The sequence below is a fragment of the Notolabrus celidotus genome, chromosome 14 (genome assembly GCF_009762535.1).
Source record: "Notolabrus celidotus isolate fNotCel1 chromosome 14, fNotCel1.pri, whole genome shotgun sequence".
Classification (NCBI taxonomy): domain Eukaryota; kingdom Metazoa; phylum Chordata; class Actinopteri; order Labriformes; family Labridae; genus Notolabrus; species Notolabrus celidotus.
Genome location: NC_048285.1, coordinates 2,704,170 through 2,726,218, shown reverse-complemented (window position 1 = coordinate 2,726,218; position 22,049 = coordinate 2,704,170). Strand labels below are relative to the sequence as shown.

At 44.0% G+C, this 22,049-nt stretch overlaps 1 protein-coding gene across 1 annotated transcript in view; it reads right to left on the bottom strand.

Moving 5' to 3' along the window:
- Positions 1-21,644, bottom strand: part of usp32 (ubiquitin specific peptidase 32) — a 57,338-nt gene extending 35,694 nt beyond the window's left edge. The window contains exons 1-2 of the mRNA XM_034700846.1: positions 21,248-21,644; positions 1,382-1,509 (exon numbers count right to left, since the gene is read on the bottom strand). Coding sequence (XP_034556737.1) covers positions 1,382-1,509; positions 21,248-21,305 — 186 coding nt within the window. The 5' untranslated portion in view covers positions 21,306-21,644. The remainder of the gene's footprint in view (positions 1-1,381; positions 1,510-21,247) is intronic.
- Positions 21,645-22,049: the final 405 nt, after the last annotated feature.

Below are 22,049 nucleotides of genomic sequence, written 5' to 3'. Positions count from 1 at the left end.
CAGATCAATGTGAACATAATAAACGGTATCACAGTCAAATCAGACGTCTTTGTTTGGATCGATTTCCATCCAACACATGAGAGCCTCTTCACGCTGTTTCTCACTGAATCAGTCCAAACAAACAAACAGCTAAAAGAGGGGCGGGTCTTAATTCATGACAGAGGGCCCACATCATGAGGAGCAGGACTGATTAGGCTCAGGATCCCTTTGAACCGTCACGATGTGAGGCAGCCATGTTTCTGAGAGACCAGCAGCATCCTCAGATCAGGACCGCTGTCACCGCAGTAACTGCTGCCATGGTGACAAAGGGGAAGGAGGAGAGAGGAGTGTGTGGAGTCTAATGAACGCTCAAAGGGTAAATGCTCTGCACATATGGAGCTGCTCTTTTACAGGTTCAGCTTTCACAAATATGAACCCTGAAGACCAGACGTGTTTCAGGTTTCAGTGGATCCTGCAGGACTCAGAGCTGCAGGATCCTCGCATCGCATCCTGGATCACCGTGGACTCAGAAAGACTCAAAGACGCATCAATATTAAAGTTTAAGAATTCCTTCCTTATATCCTTACATCCTTATATTTTTACATCCCTATACTCTCACGTCCTTACACCCTTACATCCTTACACCCTTACACCCTTACGTCCTTACATTCTTAGACCCTTGCGCGCTTACACCCGTACGCCATTACACCCTTATATCCTTACACCCTTAAAACCTTCATCTTTATACCCTATAACTTTACATCCTTACATCCTTATATCCTTTCATCTTTAAATCCTTTAAACCTTGCATCCTCACAATCTTATATACTCACATCCTTACATCCTTATACATCTTTGCATTCTTAATATCTTACATTCCTACATCCTTATTTCCTTACATTGTTACCTCTTTACTCCCTTACATCCTACCATCCTTATATCTTTACTTCTCTGTATCCGTACTTCCTACATACATCAGAACCATGAAATAAACTTTTAAAAAAACATCTAATGTTACAGTTCAGACCTTTTTGAAGACTGTGGAGGAGCTTGTACAGCTTATCAAACTTTGATTGACAGCTTCCTGACTCCACACCAGAGACTGAATATAAAGATAGACGACAGGTCTCCTTCTCTCTTAGTCACACAAAAGTCAGCAAAATGTTCCCGACATCGTGCTCTAGTGACGTCAGAACACAGATTTAACTTCAACACAGCAGAGATCTCTGAGGTCAGAGCAGTCCACAGTCACAGATTCAAACCTGTCCGTTATCACACTTCATCAGACGTTATCTCTCCCCGCCCGGAGCCGCCTTTACCGCAGTGGGCATTCGACGACTGACTCAACCTGAAAATCATGTTCAGGGACGCATGCTGTGTGGGATGCGGATGGTTTACTTGCCTCTGCGACTTTAAGGGGAACTCCATCTCCCAGCACTTCCCTGTAGAAGCACTGCTGGGTCATGTAATAGGTGATGCCGCTGGTTCTCTTGAAGGCATCTTTGAGACGCTTCAATTCCACATCAGTGACTGAGGAGAGAGAGGGAGAGGAGAGAGGTGTTATTCAAAATGTGGTTTGATTTCATGCTTTAAGAAAAAGAGACCACGTTCGTTATAACCTGGCTTGATGTAACAGACACTAGATTAGTTGTTTTGGTCATTTCCTCATCTTTGAGTGCTACAAACTAGATTCAAATCACTACCACTCAGTGCACAGAGGCTCCAGCCCTCGTCACTGGTTCGACTCCTCCACCTTTATTTCATCACACTGCAATGCATGCAGTGTTTTACACTCAGTGTAGAGGCATGGTTTAAATGAACAGCCCAGTGCTGCTCAGCTCCGGGCTACAACACCATAAAACTAGGTGAAAACAGCGCAATAAACAAACACACATGCACACACCCAGATGAGCTTGTGTAATATCAGCAGGGTGCAAGGATAAGTTGATTTTGTAAACAAAGTTGAAGACAAAATTAGTAACAGATGAGTTTTATAGTTGATGTTTGTCTGGTTACATCATCCTCCATGTTTTTATACTGTGAGAGTTTCTATTCCAGTCAACGTGTTAACTTCCACCGGCTGTGTCTCTGATCCGGCAGGTTGGAGTCCTCCGGATCAGATACACAAGACTTCTATTTCTGCTGGATGCCGGAGCACGACGCATCAATCTCAACAGAGCAGATGGAGCGGGACAGGAAGTCAGGTTTCACCAAAACAAAATGAAAACATCCGGTTCATTTTCAGAATAAAACACTCTGTGTTATCACCAGATCGTATTTCACTTAACTACAACAACAAACCAAAGTCATGATGAGCGGAGCCCGGCCTGGAGTCAACAGGTCAGAGGTTTTCAGAGGACCAGAAAGACAACATGGATGAGGAGAGGAGGAGGAGAATCCTTCATTCAGTGATTACTGCGGGAAAACCTCGGTCACATGACTCCAGCTGTCCGGCGGTCCTGCTCCAGAGCCGGGCCGTAGTGGATCGGAGACGGACCGGACACCGATCTAGTGGAAGTCCAATGTAACCTTGCGCCCCATGAACAGAGCCTAAAAACCTCATTGTTCTCTACTCTCTCCCCTCATCATGTCCTGTCTCTCTACAGCTGTCAAATAAAGAAAAACAGCCCTGAAACTTCATCATGAAAACACTGTTTATCTGTGTGTGTGTATGTGTGTGTGTGTGTGTGTGTGTGTGTGTGTGTGTGTGAGAGAGAGAGAGAGAGAGAGACAGAGAGAGAGAGAGAGAGAGAGAGAGTGAGAGTGAGATTGTGTGTGTGTGTGTGTGTGTGTGTGTGTGTGTGTGTGAGTGTGTGTGTGCGTGTGCGTGCTAGGATTAAGTTCCCAATAGCAACAATTACCCTGCTTGCTCCTCTGCTGAAATGAAACCCAGCAGCTTTATTTTTGTCCCATCATCCCGATCAAACAGAGACAGAGGCTTCTAGAAACACACAATGCTGGACCTTCAGCACCGTGACCGGCAGAGGAGACAGACTCCGGTACCAAACCCACTTTAACTCCACTTCTGCAGCAGCTTTGAAGCTCATCAGTGTTTGTTGGATGCGGTGAAGAACCTTTTTCCTCCTCTTCAAAGGCTCCACAGTTTTTATTTGGGAGTGTATTAATAGAGCTGTTTGTGAGCGAGTGTTTCACAGAGCTCTGACATCACATCTGGGGGATAATGTCAGAGAATTCAAGTGAAAAACAGACTTCTCTTTTCTGCTGCAGACGTGTTGCACGACACACAGACATAAAAGTCCTCTGGTAATTCCAGTCTCATGCGAGTAACGCTTAATCCGCTCCATTCTGCTTCCTATAGGTTGAATAAGTTCAGGATTAGGGGGGGCTGATGAGAAAAAAAGACGCATTTTATAGAATAAATAGAAGTAAAAACAACACACAAGGAGGACCTGTTGAATGTTTACATTCTTTAGAGCTCCTGTGGGGAGTTTTCAGCTTGTTGTGCACAGACTGAAATAAACACTGATGTCTCTGTATGACCTCAAACAGTGAACAACACCGTCAACAAGAACAGTGACAGTTTCTGTAGAGTTATTTTTAATGCCTGAAACCATGCAGGTGACCGAGTGATGAACTGCACGCTGCTGAAACAGCCTTTATCACAAACAAAAGGCAGACACCTGCACGCAAATGAAGAGGACGTATCCGGATTCTGTGCTCAAGCTGCAGCCTCCAGTGTTGGAGAGTGAAGCCAATGAAGAAACTTCAGGGTCCACTTGGGGCTGGCTCTAAACTCTTTCGACACCGGCCTGTAGAGGGCGTTAGAGTCCACATGGCCTCAGATTCAAACGTAAGCCTCACCAGCTGGAAGACACACACTCACACACACACACACACACACACACGCTTACAGCAAAGTGCAGCATGTTTCAAAAGTGCATATGAGACCGGATTGAAACTCCTGCTTTCATTTAGTGTGAAGAAACAAATGACTCTAAGCAGACACTCGACTGCACTGCACATGTGAAGGAATGTCCAAATTACAGCGAAGTGACTCCAAGTCATAGGACTGACCTCAAGATGCTCCCTGAAGGCTGACCAGGACTATGAGAGGTTTAAAATCTCAGCAGATGTTGGAAATGACAACAAACGATGACTGGTCCTCACTCTCTAAACTGGAAACATCAAAAAATGTGAGCAGCCAATGCGACAGTAGAGCAAACAAACATGGCGGATGATGGATGGTGAGACCTGTGCTCATAGTTTTTGGACTTTTAGTGAAAACTCCTGAAGAAACATTTACAAAAACTGTTGATGAAGTCATGAAGACGACGTGAGCTTGAGCTGTATTTGATACCGTGTCGAATGTGGGACGAGTGTTTGTTAAAGCTTATAAAGTTGTATTACCTCATGCCCACTAAGTCTGCCTGAAATCTGGGTGTCATGATCGATAACCAGCTAACCTTCAGGGTTCATGTTGCCTCGATTGCTCGGTCCTGCCGTTTTTCCCTCTATAACATCAAGAGGATCAGACCCTACCTGACAGAACACGCAACACAGCTCCTGGTTCAGGCTCTTGTAATGTCACGCATTGACTACTGCAACTCTCTACTGGCAGGCCTCCCTGCATGCACAGTTAAACCTCTGCTAAGGATCCAGAACGCAGCAGCACGTCTGGTCTTCAACCAGCCTAAGACAGCTCATGTCACTCCCCTGCTCATGCAGCTACACTGGCTTCCTGTTGCAGCTCGCATCAGATACAAAACTCTAATCATCACTTACAAAGCAGTCACCAAAACCGCTCCAGTTTACCTGGAACCCCTCATCCAGGTCTACTGCCCTTCTCGCCCGCTACGCTCAGCCTCTGAAAAGCGCCTAGTGCTTCCAGCACACAAGGCCTCAAAATCAAAATCACTAGCTGGACTCTTCTCTTCTGTTGCCCCTAAATGGTGGAATGAACTGGTCAACTCCATTCGATCTGCAGAGTCCCTCTCTACCTTCAAAAGACAGCTAAAGACCCAGCTCTTTAGGGAGCACTATGCACTTAGCTAGACTGTTCTCCACTGTTGTCCCCAGTGGCAGATCATGTCTTCCAGCTACAGTTGACTCTCACTGTCCTGCTCTACTCTGGGAATCTGTGTTCAGCTCTTAAGTGACCCAGCACTTGGTACTTTGGTCATTATTGTGGTGATGTTAATTGTTGATGATGATAATGGAAGGTCTTAAATTGTTTGGTTGCTTCATTGTAGATGTTCCTTATTTTACAAAAAAAAAAAAATCCTTATTTACTTTGTGCATTGCCTTTACACTGCTTGGCAGTACCTGCACCAAAATGGACTTGAAGCACTTTGTTACTCTTACTGATCTTGTTTCCTCTTGTCTAGATCTTTGCTTGTGTTCTTCTTGTTCTCGTATGTACGTCGCTTTGGATAAAAGCGTCTGCTAAATGACATTGTAACATTGTAACATTGTATTAAAGCTAGGGTTGGTGGCCATGGAAAACTAGCATGAATTTGAATGTAGCCAACTTTTCAAAGAGCAGAGGGAGAACTTGTGATGAAAGCTCAGGAGAAGCAGAAACACAACCTGAAGTGCTGACTGACGCTTAAACTATTCAGGCTTCATTTTCCTGACTCTGTAATAAGAAAGGGACGCTGCTGAGGCTGAGATGTGCTGACACATTAAAATGGTGTAACGTTTATTCTTCGGCGGCATTAGAGAAAAAGTAAAATTGTTGGAAATCCTGCGACTCCAGGAAGCACAAGTAGAAAAGGTGACTTCCTGGAGTCGTAGAGAGGCTGCTGGTTGACTTGAAACCTCAGCGTGATAACAATACGAGAGAAAGTCATTGTGCAAACAGGGAGGAAATGGTCCTGCCCATTAACCCTCGCATAACCCCGGGTCATTCTCACACTCAAATATGTTTTATTATAGGGCGCCGGTTCAGCTCAGCGGTCAAATCGCACACCCTTGATAGAGAAACAGTCCTTGAAGGAGGTTCAAGTGTGATCTTAGCCTGTACTGCATCTCATTCCCTATCCAATGATCTTCAGTCCCTGTTTCTGACTCTATCCTCCATCCTCTCTCTGAATAAAGGTATTCAATCTTTTGAACTTGGAAAAGAAAACATGTGTATCATCAGCAAAAGGTCGACCAAAGATAACCCAGTTTATGTTCAAGCTTTAGGGAAGAAAACGCCTCATAAAACTGTTATTCGTCATGTTTTATTTTATCTTTTAACTGCCTCACACCTTGGTTACTTTATTTCCTGTTTTTGATAACAAGTGGGGTTCTCTTTTTTTGGAAGGACACAAAGGTACTTCTACTTTATTAAAATTGAAACGTTACAGGAGTTAATAAAACTGCAGAAAGAACCATAAACAGGTTAGATTTAGCGTTTCAACTGTGCGGCAATATGCAGACGATATGATCCTTAAAGGAGGCAAGGTGGAGACACTACTTGCAACAGTTGATGGCAATCTTTTATGGATGAAAAGATGCTGAAATGATGTCCTTACAACCTTTTTACAGCCGCCAAGGTAGCACCAAACTGTGCATCCTGAAGTGCAAAATCCTCACCCTCCATGCCTTCTCCTCTATTCAGCTGCAGATGTTAGAGATGCAGATGTGCAACAAGAGAAGTAGAAGAACAACAAAGAAGCTCATCCCTTCAGATTCATGAGACACTGAGAAACACTGAAAACATAACCAGAGAACAATAGAGGACACTTTGAAACACAGAGCAGGTAAAGCTGTGATTGACTGAGCAGCCTCCAGGTGTCTGTGTGTAACCGTGTGAGAGCGAGGAGCACGACTTTACTGCATCACTATCTGGCTTTGTCTGGTTTCCCAATGTCCAAGAGCAAGGCAACAAAACAGCACGTATGTTTTCTGTTGATCCCGCACATGAACGGGTGATAAAAGCCACCCAATAGGAGCGCAGATATGATTAGCGCTGAAGTGCTGAATCACAGGCTTTAGCGTCCCTGCAGGCAGCCAATCACACACGTGGATCAGCAGAGCGCACAAAGCTCCAGAGGCAGGAGAAAGGAGCAGCCTCGTGTGTCATGTAAGGCAGAGCTGACTGTATGAGAATGAAAGACACTGCAGAGCCAAACAGCTGCCTTTGTCTGCAATATAACCCTTATCTCTCCTGGTTTACAGCACATAAGCACATTTGAATCTTTGCTAAAGCACAGGGAGCGTGCTCGTCTTTCTGCTGAACAATGACGGCTTGCACGAGTTAATTCACCCTCAAAGCAAACACTGAATATTTCTCAACAACTGCGTCTCTGTCAGGAGTCCTGTTGACCCGTGAAGTCAATATCTTGAAGGTTTCGGACTGCTGTTGAGGCAGTTTAAAGACTTTGAACATTGTGTCTCAACCCCTCCGTCAGGCCACCGAGTGTCTGTCTGGCTCTGCTGTTGTGTGCGTGATGCAGGGGGATGTGTCCTCACTGGAGGTCATCAAGAAGGAGAGCTGCACCTGGACCCAGTGAACTCTAAAGCTGCATCCATACTTAAATCCTTTCCTTACGTCTCAGTTCCTCCCCTTAAAAGATGCATGAGGGATGCAAGGAAATAAAGCGAGGGAGAGAAGGGATGAGGGAAAATCATCCTTTTTTTCTGGAGCATCGTGTGACTGAAGTATTCAGCCGACAGATAGGAGAGGAGAAACCTTTTGTGTTCAGCAGAGAGAAATTAAAATGACTTGATGCTCACGTCCACAATATCTGTGGTCATGTAAAGCAAGTCAGATATCAAGACATAGACTCTGACTTTGTGTCTCTCTGATAAAACAGAGAAGCTCAGCATGAGTAGATATCCGTAGATATTGATCCACATGAAAGTAAAATCTCAAACATCCATCAGACCCTTCCTCGATCACTGATCTGAGCATGTGCAGTATCGTTACTAACCAGCAGGGCGGCTTGGAGGTGAAGGGCTCATTATCTCTCTCCATCTTCACACTTGCATGCTGTAGGTTAACGGACGTCCTGCAGCGAGCATCAAACATTGAAGACATCTGAGCAGTGAGTTTATAGAGGACTTCATGAGATATCTGCTGCAGGACGGAGAGAAGTATGCCTCCTCTTTATTTTCTGTGTCAGTGGCCCAGCTGGTGGTCTCATTGTTTTAATAAAACTCTCAGCAGCTCGGCCACAGAGCTGCAGCCAAACCGCTTCAAACAACACAAGCTACCATTACACGGATCACTAATAATCAAAACAAGAGAGTATCAATGTCTCATATTTATGGACACCTCAATTGAAAAAGACAAAGGAAATATGCCATTTGTTGCATGGATAAAATTGGGGATGCATGATTTATATAGTTTGATGAATCATTGCCAGATGATGGGGAATTAAGCGGTTTTCATTTATTTATTCATTAATAAGAAGAACAAACGCAGCTGCAGCAAGCTGACAAGAGAGAGTGAAAATGGCGTCACCGGTGTGGATGTTTTTCTCTCTTGAAAAGGAGGATAACAAAGTTGCATTTGACCAAACAAGCTGCAAGTATTCAGAGAGGAGGAAAAAAGTCCTTGAATTTGGAAAGTCGTCATTTCAGCACAGATAAAAAGAAGATGCGTTCGAGGAAACACGAAGCAGCAGTAGCGGCAGCTAGCATAGCTACGTAGCGCTAAAGGCTGATTTATACTTCTGCGTCAAATTGACAGCATAGCCTGCGCAGGAGGTCCGTGTAGCTCCCGTACCGACGCAGAGGCCTACGCACGTAGCTGACGTGCACCTTTTCCGAAATGTAACTACGCGTAGAATCAGCATGGACCGCAAGCCCTGTGATTGGTCCGCTGTGCAGCATTGTATTTCCCGCATTTACAACACTTCAAGGATCCCGGACATCGGCCGCTCATCGGCTGTGTGTTTCATCTAGGGCTGAACGATATGGAAAAACTTCATATCTCGATATTCATGCCAGATATCTCCATATCTCGATATCGATACGATACGATACGACTATGGGTTCAGTGAAAAATACGCATTTTTCAGAATTCTCTCTCACACACGCACATACACACACACCCTGTCCCTCTCTCTGTCTCTCTCTCCCTCTTTCTCTCACACACACACACACCCTGTCCCTCTCTCTGTCTCTCTCTCCCTCTCGTTCTCTCACACACACACACACACACACCCTGTCTCTCTCTCCCTCCCTCTTCTAAACAAAGTTATTAAAGTAAACATAGTTAAACGTACCTATCTCCAGGTAAAGCCTGTGTCCAAAGCACTGAAGCATTCACTTCCAAAGCTTCTATCATGTTGGAGGCGTTATCGGTGGTCACGCAAACCCGTTGGTCCCCCTTAAATCCCAGTCCGCTAATGCACCTCTCATCTCATGTGCTATATTATCCCAGTATGCTCCCCAGGGAAGAAGGACGTCTACACACATCGGGTCTTTGTTGTTATAGAATGAACCGTTAAACTGATGTAAGGTTTGGTCGTCCGGCTCGACCACAGGTCCGTGGTTGTGGCAAAATGATGGATTTCACGGAGCTCGGATTAAACTTTCATTTTACATTTGTTGTAGAGTTTGGGAATGGCCACTTAATTAAAATATGTTCGGGATGGTATTTTGTAATGCTTGTCCAGCGTCCGAACCATTTTCTGAAAAATGTTTCTTAAGTTTCTCTTTGGTTTCCCAGCTGTGTGTAGCGTCTGTGTGAGTGTGCGTCTCCGTCTCCCTCGCGGCCTCCCTCTGATGTTTGTGATTGGTTGGCTTCAGCTGTCAATCAACGGCAAGCATGAAATGAGGTTTGTGGTTGGCTGGCCTTAGCTGTACATGTCCGGGGAAGCATACATGCTTCGTTGATATCGCAAAATGAATATCTTGAATGTTCATATCGCGATAACGATACGATAACGATATATCATTCAGCCCTAGTTTCATCTCCTCCTCTATTCTTCATGTAATCATGTCTGTATGATAAACAGCAACATGTATCAGCTGTAGATTAACATAACACGCTCTGAATTTCTGTGGACAAGGAAACAGAGATCGTAGCGGGGCCGAAAGCAGGCGACCGGCTATCAGAGAGATCACACTGCCCTCAAGTGTCAAGTATGTGGTGCTCATGTCCGCATCATCCCCTGCTGCGTAGGGGGGACGCGGAAGTATAAATCAGCCTTAATACAACAGGTGTTTGAGATGATCACCTTCCTCCAGGTAGAGACCGAGGATTTCAGCGGCAAACAGTTGGAACTAGGGATGACCACAATTAATCGATTATCGATTCATTGATTGTTAAGAAATTGCTCGAAACACGAATTTTTGTTTTCAATTTTCCGTCATGTGGAACAAACATCATGTGGTCTCATATTACACTCATCTATCAGGGAGGTGTTTGAAGTTTAAAGCATGTTTGGATGTGAATCAGCTGTTAAAGGTGTTGTGCACAGCGGAGACGCTCAGCTTGCGGCTGCGGCTGTGCGTCAGGTATCCACGAGCGCTTTTTAAAAAGGATCTATACAAAACTGCTGCCAACAACAACACAGACACGAAGGTTGACAACTTTACACAGGACATTTCTCCACCTTTGGATACAAAGGCAACAGACTGGGGAGAAATTCAGGTACGCTACGTTTACAGAGCAGCAACATCAGAGCCGTCTGGGCTTTTCTGCAGCTGGACTGATTATGACCCGGTTGCGCTCCCGGCTGACACCTGATCGAATACACGTTTACTTTCCTCAATAAGAACAAGTAGACAGAAAACTGGACACTGTGAGTCTGAAGTACTTTTCTGTTAGTAGTCTCAGCCTTCACTTTATAAGATTATGTCCGCGTAGAATATTTTAATGAGCCTGATCGTTGATATTCTGCGTGTCAAACATGTACCCGTATTCAATCCCGTCAGTTTTGTTGCTGTAGAAAATACAATTTAGGGGGAAAACAACGTATTTGTCATTGTTTTTGACGTAAGAATAATAATGATTTTTTTTATCAATTAATCGATAATTGATCGTTAACATTTCCAAAAATCAATCATGGAAAATACTTTAAATGTACATCCCTAGTTGGAACAGTATCCTGAGTCTACTCTGCAGACCTACCTGCCCTGTATGATGTGATCTCTACACACACTCACAGTCTGATTCACAACAACGTCAGGGACACAAGTTTGACCACAGACATGCTCATATGAAGTCAGCTGAACTCTTATTTGGAGTTTTCTGAAGACGAGTCTGACTCTACATTTTCATCGAAGCAGGAGGAGAATTAGTCGTCTGGATCTTCTCCAAGTTACACAGCCGAACATCGAGGCACTACAAAAGAGAACCCAGCAGTAAATAAAGAAAATGTTTATGTTGTAAATTATGGAGAAGAAGAGTTCTATTATACGACTGATTGGATAGCAGCGCAGGATAATAGCAAAACTGTTACGAGTGCGTGGACAAACAGGGACGCAGCACAAAGCGGTCCTCTTCTAGAGAACACTTTGTGTATTGTTGACGCTGTGATGCAATGGGTGTATTCGTGGACAGTGGGCTGCATTAACTGCAATGGTTACCATCCACTGCAGGGCAAACAATGGCTCTGGTTTCTGCACACACACACACTCACACAATCACACACACATACACACACACAGTCTTCAGACAAAGCCGAGGGAATTGTTTCTGCCAGATACACACCACTGCATCCTGAGCTCTCCTCTCCTCAAGTCTGCACACACACACCTGCATTTCAAGCACTCACACACACATCCCTGACAGGTTGTGTGTTGTGAAACCACCTCACTAAACGATCATGGAGGGAGCCAGCAGACCTCCTGCCGTGACTCAATGCTTCCTCTCCTATTAAAAGAAGCGGGCCCACTCCTGACAGCTCAACTGGAAACACGCGGGCGTCTGGAGCAGAATGCAAATACGGAGCTCACGTGAGCTCTGCTGACCTTTCAGCCACGGAGAGCCATCAGCAGAGAGTCCTGCAGGCGGAAACACACACGGAGAGCTGTTCTAAGAAAGCTCCTGCTCACCTGAGGGCCAAACGCCAAACATTCAGCTTCAGGCTTTTTCTAATGAGACTGGAACGAGAACATGAACAGGTTGTTTTTGTTCACAAATTCTCGTAATCATGATGTAATCCCTCCTGTTGTACACGGCCTTTATTACCAGACTGTCGCTGTTAGCAGAGAGAGAGGTGTTTGCTTAACAGAGAGAGATGCTCGGGGCGCTGGTTTGGCTCAATTAGCAGAAGAGGCGCCCCATGTACAGAGCCTGCCGTCCTTGTCCCAGGATCAATTTCTAGTCCCAGTAGGATTTGGTGCATCTCATCCTGCGCTCTGTCCCCACATTCCCTCTCTTTCTCTCAAGCTATCCTATCAAATAAAACCTATAAATGGATTCCTGGGAGCTTTAAAAGGGACGATGCAGAGGCTGGTTCTGATTCTCATAACTCATCTCAATGCTCAAAAAATGACAGCAACCTGTTTGGGGGTTCCTTCCTATGATGCCATCAGACTTCAAGGAAACAATCTGGGCCTGTCAGTCATGCAGACGTGTAGAAACATGCACTCATAGAGAGAGTTCATGCTGAAACTGAGCAGATTGACTCACTGGGATTATAACGTGGTGTTGACAAACTGTTAACAGGAAGTCGGCTGAAGGTATTCCCAATATTTGTTCACTTTTAAACTCCAAAACATCCTCCAAAGACTTCTTCAAACTGTTCTTGAGATGGTTTCTGAGAAGAGTCTGGAGCAGAGTCACGATCCCATCGTGGATTGATGGACGCTACGTCCGCTTAGGTATACGCCACCTTACTTCCCATATAAGGGTGTATACCTCAATCACACAGGATGGAGAGGAGGTTTTTTGCATATTCACAAAGAGAACAACATTTTGGGATTTTAGACCAACACGCTGCAGGCGGAGAGTCAAGTTAAAACTCTCTCAACCTTTCATCAACTTCGGCCGAGTATGACGTATTGCATCGAGTCACATGACCCTCCTGACTTTGTGCCCTGCTTCATAAGAGGAGAGAGAGAGGGAGAGTAAACAGCACACACCCCGTCATGACTCTTTACTAATACTGAAAGCTTAAGTGTGTGTGTGTGTTACTGATTTATACATGTTACAGGAAGTCCTGGAGCAAAATGACTGAGTCACTCTCAAACTGAGACGCCTGTAACAGCCTGACAAATACATTAAAGTGAAGGTCCATCATCAAAAACCCTGCATGTCCTCCTGATACAGCCTCACTGACAGAAGGTCTTTGTTGTGCACACCTGTCTTCATGCAAACCGTCACCTCTCTGAATGACAGCCTGTCCGTGTTCAAACACCGGACTGTGAAGCTTCACGGTAGTGGCAGACAAATCCACATCCACACACCCGGAGCTGAGGCAGGAATGCAATGCAGCGGTTTGCCACCTGCGCAGATACGGTCTTCTGAGGTGAGGGAGAAATATGAGGCTCTGCGGTTCTCAGGTGACCGTCAGAGGAGTCAGACCGGTGACTCTGTGGTGGTGAACCACAAAAGGTCCACACAGCACATGGAGGTGTTAGGTGATCCTGATCCATGAGGACATACAGGAGAACATAAATACAACATCATGCATCCTCTGTAATCCTGGGCTGTGCAGCGTTTTAAAGGTTACAAAAGAGTATTACAGGTGTTATGAAACCAATACATGAAAAAGGTTTTGGATGACCCGGGTTTTTAAAGCTGCAACTTAATCGCTGAGGTCAAACACAGCCATGAGAGCAGGTCTACAGACTCAGGATTTTAGAGCCCGCTCCAGGATCATTTCAGGACTCTAAAGATTGGATGTTCTCTCTCACAGCTCAAAATACTCTGGGTAGAGAGTGCAGAAGAAGAAGAAGAAGTCAGTGAAGATGTTTGTCACGACTTAACGTAAAAGGATGACTCCATGCGTTTTTGATCGGGCGTGCTTCCCTGAGAGACCACATTTATGCAATCTCCTGGAGCAGATTCAAAACGAAGCTACCTATTCATCATTGAGACACATTAATGTTCAACATCAGAGCCCTGGATTACCCATAAACCCCTCTGACACTGCCTGGAAGGAGGTAATGCGGCCAGGTGTTACAACACAACACTTCTGCAACACCATGAAGGTGAGTCAACACCTTCGCACAGGAAGTCAGCTGGTCCCTCCTTCTTCTGTGAACTGACATTTAAAGTGGAGATTACTTTAAACATTAACTCTGATTTAACTCACAGGATCATACAACAGCTCTGTGGATGATTCATGACACAATGAAGATGTGATTGTTTGGATCTGTTCCTGTTTAAGTGAAAACCTTTAATGCTCAACTTCTCAGGGAGCGCACAGAAACAAACGCTGGAGCCACATTTTCTCACCATCTCTATCCGTGACTTCACACTCTGCCGCCCTAACCCCGGACATGTGGCGGCCATCAAACTGTAAACAAAGTGAGCTCAGAGCGCACAATCCACCGTGCAGGAAGCCTGAATGAATCTGGTTTTACTACAGGAAGACAACACAGCGTAACCTTTCAGGACACAGGATGCTCCCTGAACGCTCCCCTACCCCGTGAAAACCGACCCTGTAATTGCTGCAGACCAGACTGCTGTGGGAATTAGGGAGGCCTGTCATGTGACCGGTCAGATAAGGCTGGATGGCTGGATAATTCCCCCGCCTGTGTGAGTGTGTGAGTGTGTGTGTGTGGGGTCACATGTGATCATCAGAGTGGGAACGGCAGTCGGCTTGAGAAATGTCCAATCCAGCACACAAAGAGCGGCGATAATCAGGGCTGATCTTAAGAGCGAGAGACTCCAGTCTGGAAACGAGTCGGACTTTAAAAACAGCTTCAAATAATTGAGATCAATAGAAAGTGAAGCACAGGTCTGTGTCTGTCTCTGGGGCACAGATATCACAGCGTCCTGAATCAATGTGTAACAGCTTCTCTCTCATAACCTGACAAAGTTCATCTGTGGCCAACCCGGAGAGTGAAGTTCAACATGAAGGCCATCAGGTTCAACGTCTCCTGTGTGCTTCCTGATAAACGCTCACCACTTCTTACATAAGAGCGTCAGCCGCTCACCAACCAACACCACAAGTGAATATCAGTGGAGCTGGTTTGCCCTCTTAAACTAGGATTCACTCATTGTGTTTGGAAACTGTAACGTTACTCAGAGACCCCACAACAGGATGGAGGGATGTTACAAAGTGACTCATTTTCTATATGTTTAAACAGGTATTTAAACTCTCACTTACCGACTAAAAGTAAGATAGCACTCAGATTTTAGCGCCAATTTATTTGACACAACAAAACACGGATCACAGAGTCTGTGGGTAAACGATGTCAAACTGATCTGCAGAGTGTGGCTACCAATAGCAGAGCTAGCACCCCAAGCAGGTTAGCGTCCTCATGCCTGTGCTGGTTCCTCATTGCTCTGGTGGAGGTTACATGTCAGGTTAAAGCTAGAGTTGGTAGCCATGAAAAAACTAGCATGAATTTGAATGTAGCATTTCCTCAGGACTTGGTCTTTTTTAAGAACACATTATGTATTGATTGCCATCAGGACATAAAGATCATTTTCACCAGTATAACAAAAAGTGGATCTAAATCTGATTACGAACCCCAGCTTTAACCAGACACAGGCATCATACAACTTTATCTCCATTCACTAGATCAACATACTGACAAACCATGCTGTGCTACCAGATGACATCATCACCTGTGCTCCTTTGCATCCAGGTAGTAGAGCGTTATAATGTTATGGCAGTTGCCAGTAACCAGAGACACAGCCCCAGATAGTGGAGGGAGGCTGAACTACAGCTTAGACGCAACGTAAGAATGACACTTCAGGTCTATATTAATACAAATTAAGAACTTGTTTAAACCACTTGTAATTCTGGTGCTTACTAACCAGAGTGATGACATTCAATCATTTAGCCGACTGAATATTACTGTTATTATTGAACATAACACACATAAAGGACATGAATGAAACTTTTCTTTTGGATAGCCGTGTCCTAATACGCCTGTGGAGCAACTTCAAAGATCCATAAGCCACTGAGAGGCTGAGGTTGGGCCTAGTTCCTTGTCTGACAAGCTAAAGCAAAAATTAACTGATCCAAAAAATATGTTTAACTTTTAGTAATGTAAAAGGATAATCAAATCATGATACCGTGCACAAAACTGATGATTAAAGTGATCACAGAAAGATAGCGGTCAACAAAAAACATGGCAACCCCACTCACCTTCTCTCTCCCAACTCTAAACAAGAGGTAACAGGGGGTTTAAATGAATAGAATATCCCTGTCCTGAATATATGACCCGCTGTTTATCTACCCTAACGTGACCACACATTAAACCATATCATAAGCACACTGGAGTGAGACAACAGTTTGTTCTGGACCATCACTGTGTCTCTGTGTCTTTCATCCCCCTGGTGCTGTAGTTGTGAGTGACGTCTGGTTTCAGTCACGAGGGATGTTGTTTTACACATGTACATATTGGCGTTTAACTAACAAACCCTGAATATAAGACACGCCCACTTTACTTCAAAGGAAAACAAACGTCTTATGTTCACGTGTTCTCAGAGCCATCACAAAGAAGGCTCTGGATTACAAGAGTTTGAATAAACGTGTTATTTGTAGACAAAGAAGTGCACCTGGGAGTTATATGTTGAATCTATAGTTGTGGATTTACCTTCATAGAGTCTCTTAATAAACGCTGTAGTTTAAGGTTGGATAAGAAAGCTTTTAATGTGGGTCACTCAACCTGTAGAGCAACAGTTAATAAATGACAGGTAGGAAGTCATTGTTAGGCCGGACTTCACTTCAGCCTATGATCTCACAGACGATAATCATCTACTTCTTTATCGATCTCCATTTGGATTCAAAGACTTCAGATATTAACTGGATTAACTTTAGACATTCACGGGAAACAGAATCCAAAGAGCTGATTCTGGTTTCTGAAAAGTGGCTGATGTTAAAGCTCTGAGTTTCCAACACACAACAGAATCAAAAGAATAACCAGTCCCTCCAGGATTTCGCAGGATTTTTTTGTGATTGTTGCGTCCCAAAAAGCCTGAATTTGCGACAGCTTTTTGAAAAAATTGCGGTGAAAGTTGCGATTATTTTTTCTTGCTTTTGTCCCCCAATAACATCTCAGGGGCAAGTAAATATGCTAAATTACAGTTGTTTATAGAAAACATTCTTGATGTGGCCACTGACTGTATTTTGATTCTCTTGATTCACAGAAAAATACCATGAAAGGACTGTATTGCACATTTACGACGGTCCCTGAATGCACCTCGCAGCGACTGATGCACAGTCAGTTCACGGCACTCTGAAATTAATCTGCATCTTTGATGACAAGGAGTTGATCAAAACTTACTGAATGTGTCTGATGTATCACCAAACTGGATTAAATCAAGCTGTAGATGCGGAGCTTTTTACGGTAACCGCGGCAACAACGTCAAACATCAAATAGTAAACAGACGCCCCGTGGTTGTGTCTTTGTCACTAACGCACACCGGGGGGTAAAAATCATCAATGAAGATGAGACAGATGCATGGAGGTGAGGAGAGCTGGTTCATAAAGCACACCTGCTGCAGGTAGAGACCAAGCGAACACTGAGCCCCTCAATCTATAAATAATAACGTTGTCATGGTCACTTGTCCTGCCTGCTGTCCCCTCTTTTCACCCGTTCTCTGTGCGTGTTTTGTTGTTGAAAAGTGCCGATCAAGGGAGGACTTATGTTTATGTTCCAAGGAAGTCAAATTGATGACAAACCCGATGACGTACAGGGGCTGAGATTGAGGTAATTGGTCAAATTTGCGGGAAAGTTGCGGTGATTGTAAAAAATTGCAGGGCCGTGAAAAAATCGCGCTGATTGGTTGAATTTGCGTTGATAGTTGCGATCGCGAAATAGCAACTTCCTGGAGGGACTGAATAACACAATCGCTCTGTCATACCATCCAGTAACCTGATCTGACACTTTAAAAATGAGACTCCAAACAGAGCAGCACGCCTGACTCTTCACCTCTCGATGAGGGTCAGTGGTGGGGACACTTTCAGCCCTGTCATGAGTGGACGAGTCCCTGGAGGCAGGACGTGACATCAAAGTCTCAGAGTGATGAGTACGACACAAGGCAGACGAAGCCTTAGTGACCTACAGTATGACTATATTTTCCCTGTTATCGTCTTGAATATGATTCTACTTCTTCAACCTTGGATGTTTTTAGTCATCCTAATATTTGTCATCCTCAGCCACCAAATATTTGCTGCTGTGTTCAGGGCTGATACTGATACCAATGTTTACAGCATTATTTCTTTGTCCCTATTCTTAAAATTCAAGAAACATGTGTTACAAACATCCTGTCCAGTGAACAAGCTTTCCAGCATTACATTGATGTGATGAAGATGTGATAAGACACAGATAAATGAGGAGCAGTGGAGCGCTCTTTCTAGATCCACCATCAGCTTTCAACTGGAGGAAAGCAGGAAGCGGAGCTGAATCTGATTCTTTGGCACTTCTAACAGAGCGTGTCCAGTCTGTCAAGGTGAATAAAACTCTCTGAACTACCATCACTAATGTTGGTGCTCCTCAGGGTTGTGTCAGTTCAACTGTGCTTTCACTTTTCATTCAGATGGCTGCATAAAATCCATACATTATAAAGTGTTCTGAGCTCAAACACGATGTTAACTAAGAGGTCGAGTGGAGTCATGATAAAGCTCCTGAGATTAACACAAAGAAGAGAGGAGTTATATATCTGTGTGGCTCTTATAACCCTCTAGTTTTTCATCTCATCTTATGGACACTTAAATGTATTGATCAATCATTTGTTCCCCTGGAGGGACCATACTGAATCCATCCACACAAAAAATAAAGAGTTTAATCTAGGGAAGCACCGAAAATTCTGCCACTGAATTTTTAGTTTTCGGCCGAAAGACTTTTATCACTGAAACAACACGGCCGAAACAGAATGTTGTGATGACGCAAGCAAAAACCACAGCCAGTACACGCTTGTCTGGATAAGGGCCAATATGTCTGCATCCGGTCTTCCTTTAACTGCAGCACTAAAGCTTCTTCTAAGCAAAGAGGTTGAGACGGACCACGGAGTGAAAACAATGAAAAGTTCACTCTTAGAGTCTGTCAGCACACGTTTCACTGAGATCTATTTGGATCTTCTGCACTTCATCACGACTGGACTTGATCCACGTTACAAAGATCATTACTTGGATTTGGGAATAAAGCAGCGTGCACAAGAAATGATCCAGGCCGAGATGGATGTGGAGAACCAGCTTGGAGACGGAGAAGCGCACAGAGCAGGAAGGAGAACAGAGAGCAGAAAAAAGGACTGGTCTCTCTGAACCAGATGAGGGGCATGCACCCTCGTTGTCTGATATATTCAATGAGATCCTTGATTTTATTGAGGTTAGCACACAGTCAGAGCCATTAATGCAACAGTAGGGGAGACAGTAAATGCATGGCTTAATCTCAAATCCAAGGAGTGAAGTGTTACAACTGTCCCCAGTCTCCCTACTAATAATTGGCTTAATAATTTCTTTCAGTGTTTCGGTTTTCCGCCTTGGTTTCCTCATTTTCGGTTTCGGCCAAGAATTTTCATTTCAGTGCATCCCTACTTTTTATGGACACTTAAATATAATGATCGATCATTCGTTCCCCCCCTCCATCAGCACAACAAATAAAGAGTTTAATCCTCCACCAGCTGATGATTGGTCCTTCAAATGTCCCCAGATGAAGACTGCAACAAAATACCTTCAGTCAAATATCCCTAAAAGATCAAAAATGGGAACATTTCAGCACCAAGATGTGGAGCTTGTTTGCAATTTTTGATGGATTTATTACTATCTAAAGCACCTGTCTGATATTATAAAAGGGTGAAGGTTGTTTTAAAGGCCACATTGTTGATATAAATCGAGTCCTGTCTCTGTTGAAGCATTTTTTTTGGATTATGGGGTGGCCAATCATCTGTCAAAGTGGGCCCTGCCTCCCCTCTCGATGCTCCCCTGTCATGAACCCCTCAATGTTTTGTTTTGTGTCTGAACTACCGTGTCAAATAAACGCTTCTTATCTATCATTTCAGTTCCAATTAGGTCATATCAATCAATCTGTCTATCGATCTCTGAATGTCACAGACACAGACAGCTTCTCTGTCTCACCTGGCAGGGCTGAAAATCCGCTAGAGACCTGAGTCTGGACTTAGCTTCAGAGCTAACTACCTGTCGAGCTAACAGCAGCTTGTTCATCACCGTTAGCAAGCTGTGGTGATAGAATCTAAGCTAGTAGGCACATTGTCGTCTCAGATTAGAAGTGTAAACATGTTTAAATGTTTCTCCAGGTCTGTTTTGGTAAAGCCAGCCCATCCCTCCCGGTTAGCAGACACTAGCAACGCGTTAGTGCCATCGCAGGAATCCTGAACCAAACCTCCTCCAATAATCTGACAGTTTAACATGAATGTACTCATACGCAGAACCAAGCGAGCTAGAAACCACCAGACAGCTATATATACAGTTAATAAGAAGTAATGACTCGATCGGAGGGGATATATTCAACATTTAGAGCTTTATCTTCAGTATATTGGATCATATTCTCCTCCCTGCTGCACCAAACTAGGCGCTTTATGGGGTAACGGCTGCTGCGGAACAAACAGGCTCAGCGTTTCTTTAACGTGACATTTAATAAAAACCTGCTCATCTTTCTAACATGTACTGAACCCGAATTACAAAACACACCCTAACTGATCACTTAACATTATTATCCCCTTTCCTAACATGTGTAAAACCTCTCTGGTTAGCAACGACCCTAAAACTGCTGAATTTTAACGCTCGGTCAGGCAGTCACCCGCTATGTACCGGTGTTCTGCTGATTAGTGCTACCTATCGAGATGTGGTGCTAAGAAAATCTGCGCATGTGCACAGCGACAATCATAAGGCTGTTGTCACTACAGGGATCGATATAACTCTATTTAAATATATTTCTCCTTATATTTAGATTGCAGATGTGTGTAGTAGTGTGTGGAGATGCATTATAAGTGATTATGTATTAGGATCAGTATTTGACAGACTATGAAGAAGAGTCGTTCTCCTATATTCTTCAATAAAGGTGTAATAACAAATCATCAAAACGTGCTTCCATTCTTCATACAGCACAATTTGCCATTGTTAATAATATAAAAACAATGTATCCTGAATTGACCGCCTCTGCTGTCAGTTCGTGCTACAGTAGCGTCTTTCGACCAGGCAGCCAAACTCGCCAGAACACCTGTTAGCCTAAAAGCTGTCAGTTAGCCGAGCTCAGCTCTGAGGTGGATTTAGCTTACCTCTCTTCACGGCCTCGTCATACGACAGGAATCCGATCCTCGACTCTTTGGCCCCCATGCTCCCCTCATGTCATTGCGCTGTGAGGAGATAAACGTTCCCAGCTGATCGGGGTTGTTTGTGTCCTGATCCGTTTATTGTGAAACGGGTTTCCTGCTGCTGTGTTTATGTGGTGAACGGGTGAATGTTTTCAGCGACGCCTCCATGCTGTCACATGATCTCTGCAGGTCAGTTGATCAGAGTCTGAGCTCGGCTGATGTGACCGACAGGAACATTTTATTTACTGCCTCCATCAGTCATCCAGGGGTTTCCTCTCACCTGATTCAAATAATAAAAACACTTTAATTCAATATGCGCAGTCATCCCTCTCTGCCATGTGTGTGACTGTATGAGGGTAACAATGCGAGGAGCGACACCTAGTGGTTGTTCTGATGAATTACACTCTGCTTCTTTGGAGCCAGAGTCAGACAGAGGATACATTTTCTATATACAGGTCATACAGGTGCATCAGAAACAATTCAATAACTTGGATAGTTAACTTATTCTATAATAATAATACATTGTATTGATTGTAGCACCTTTAAAAACAAATGTTTACAAAGTGCTTTGATAGAAAAGCATGGCAGAATTCGGTGTAGGAGTGTACAGGAATTCTAACAATGCAGAAACAGAATACAATGCAAAAAATTAAAAAGAACAAAGGTGAATTAAACAGAATAAAGTGGTGAGACAGTGGAGCAATAAATCATTGTTATAGAGGTTTTGAAAATAAATAAATAAAAATAAATAAATAAAAATAGAGAA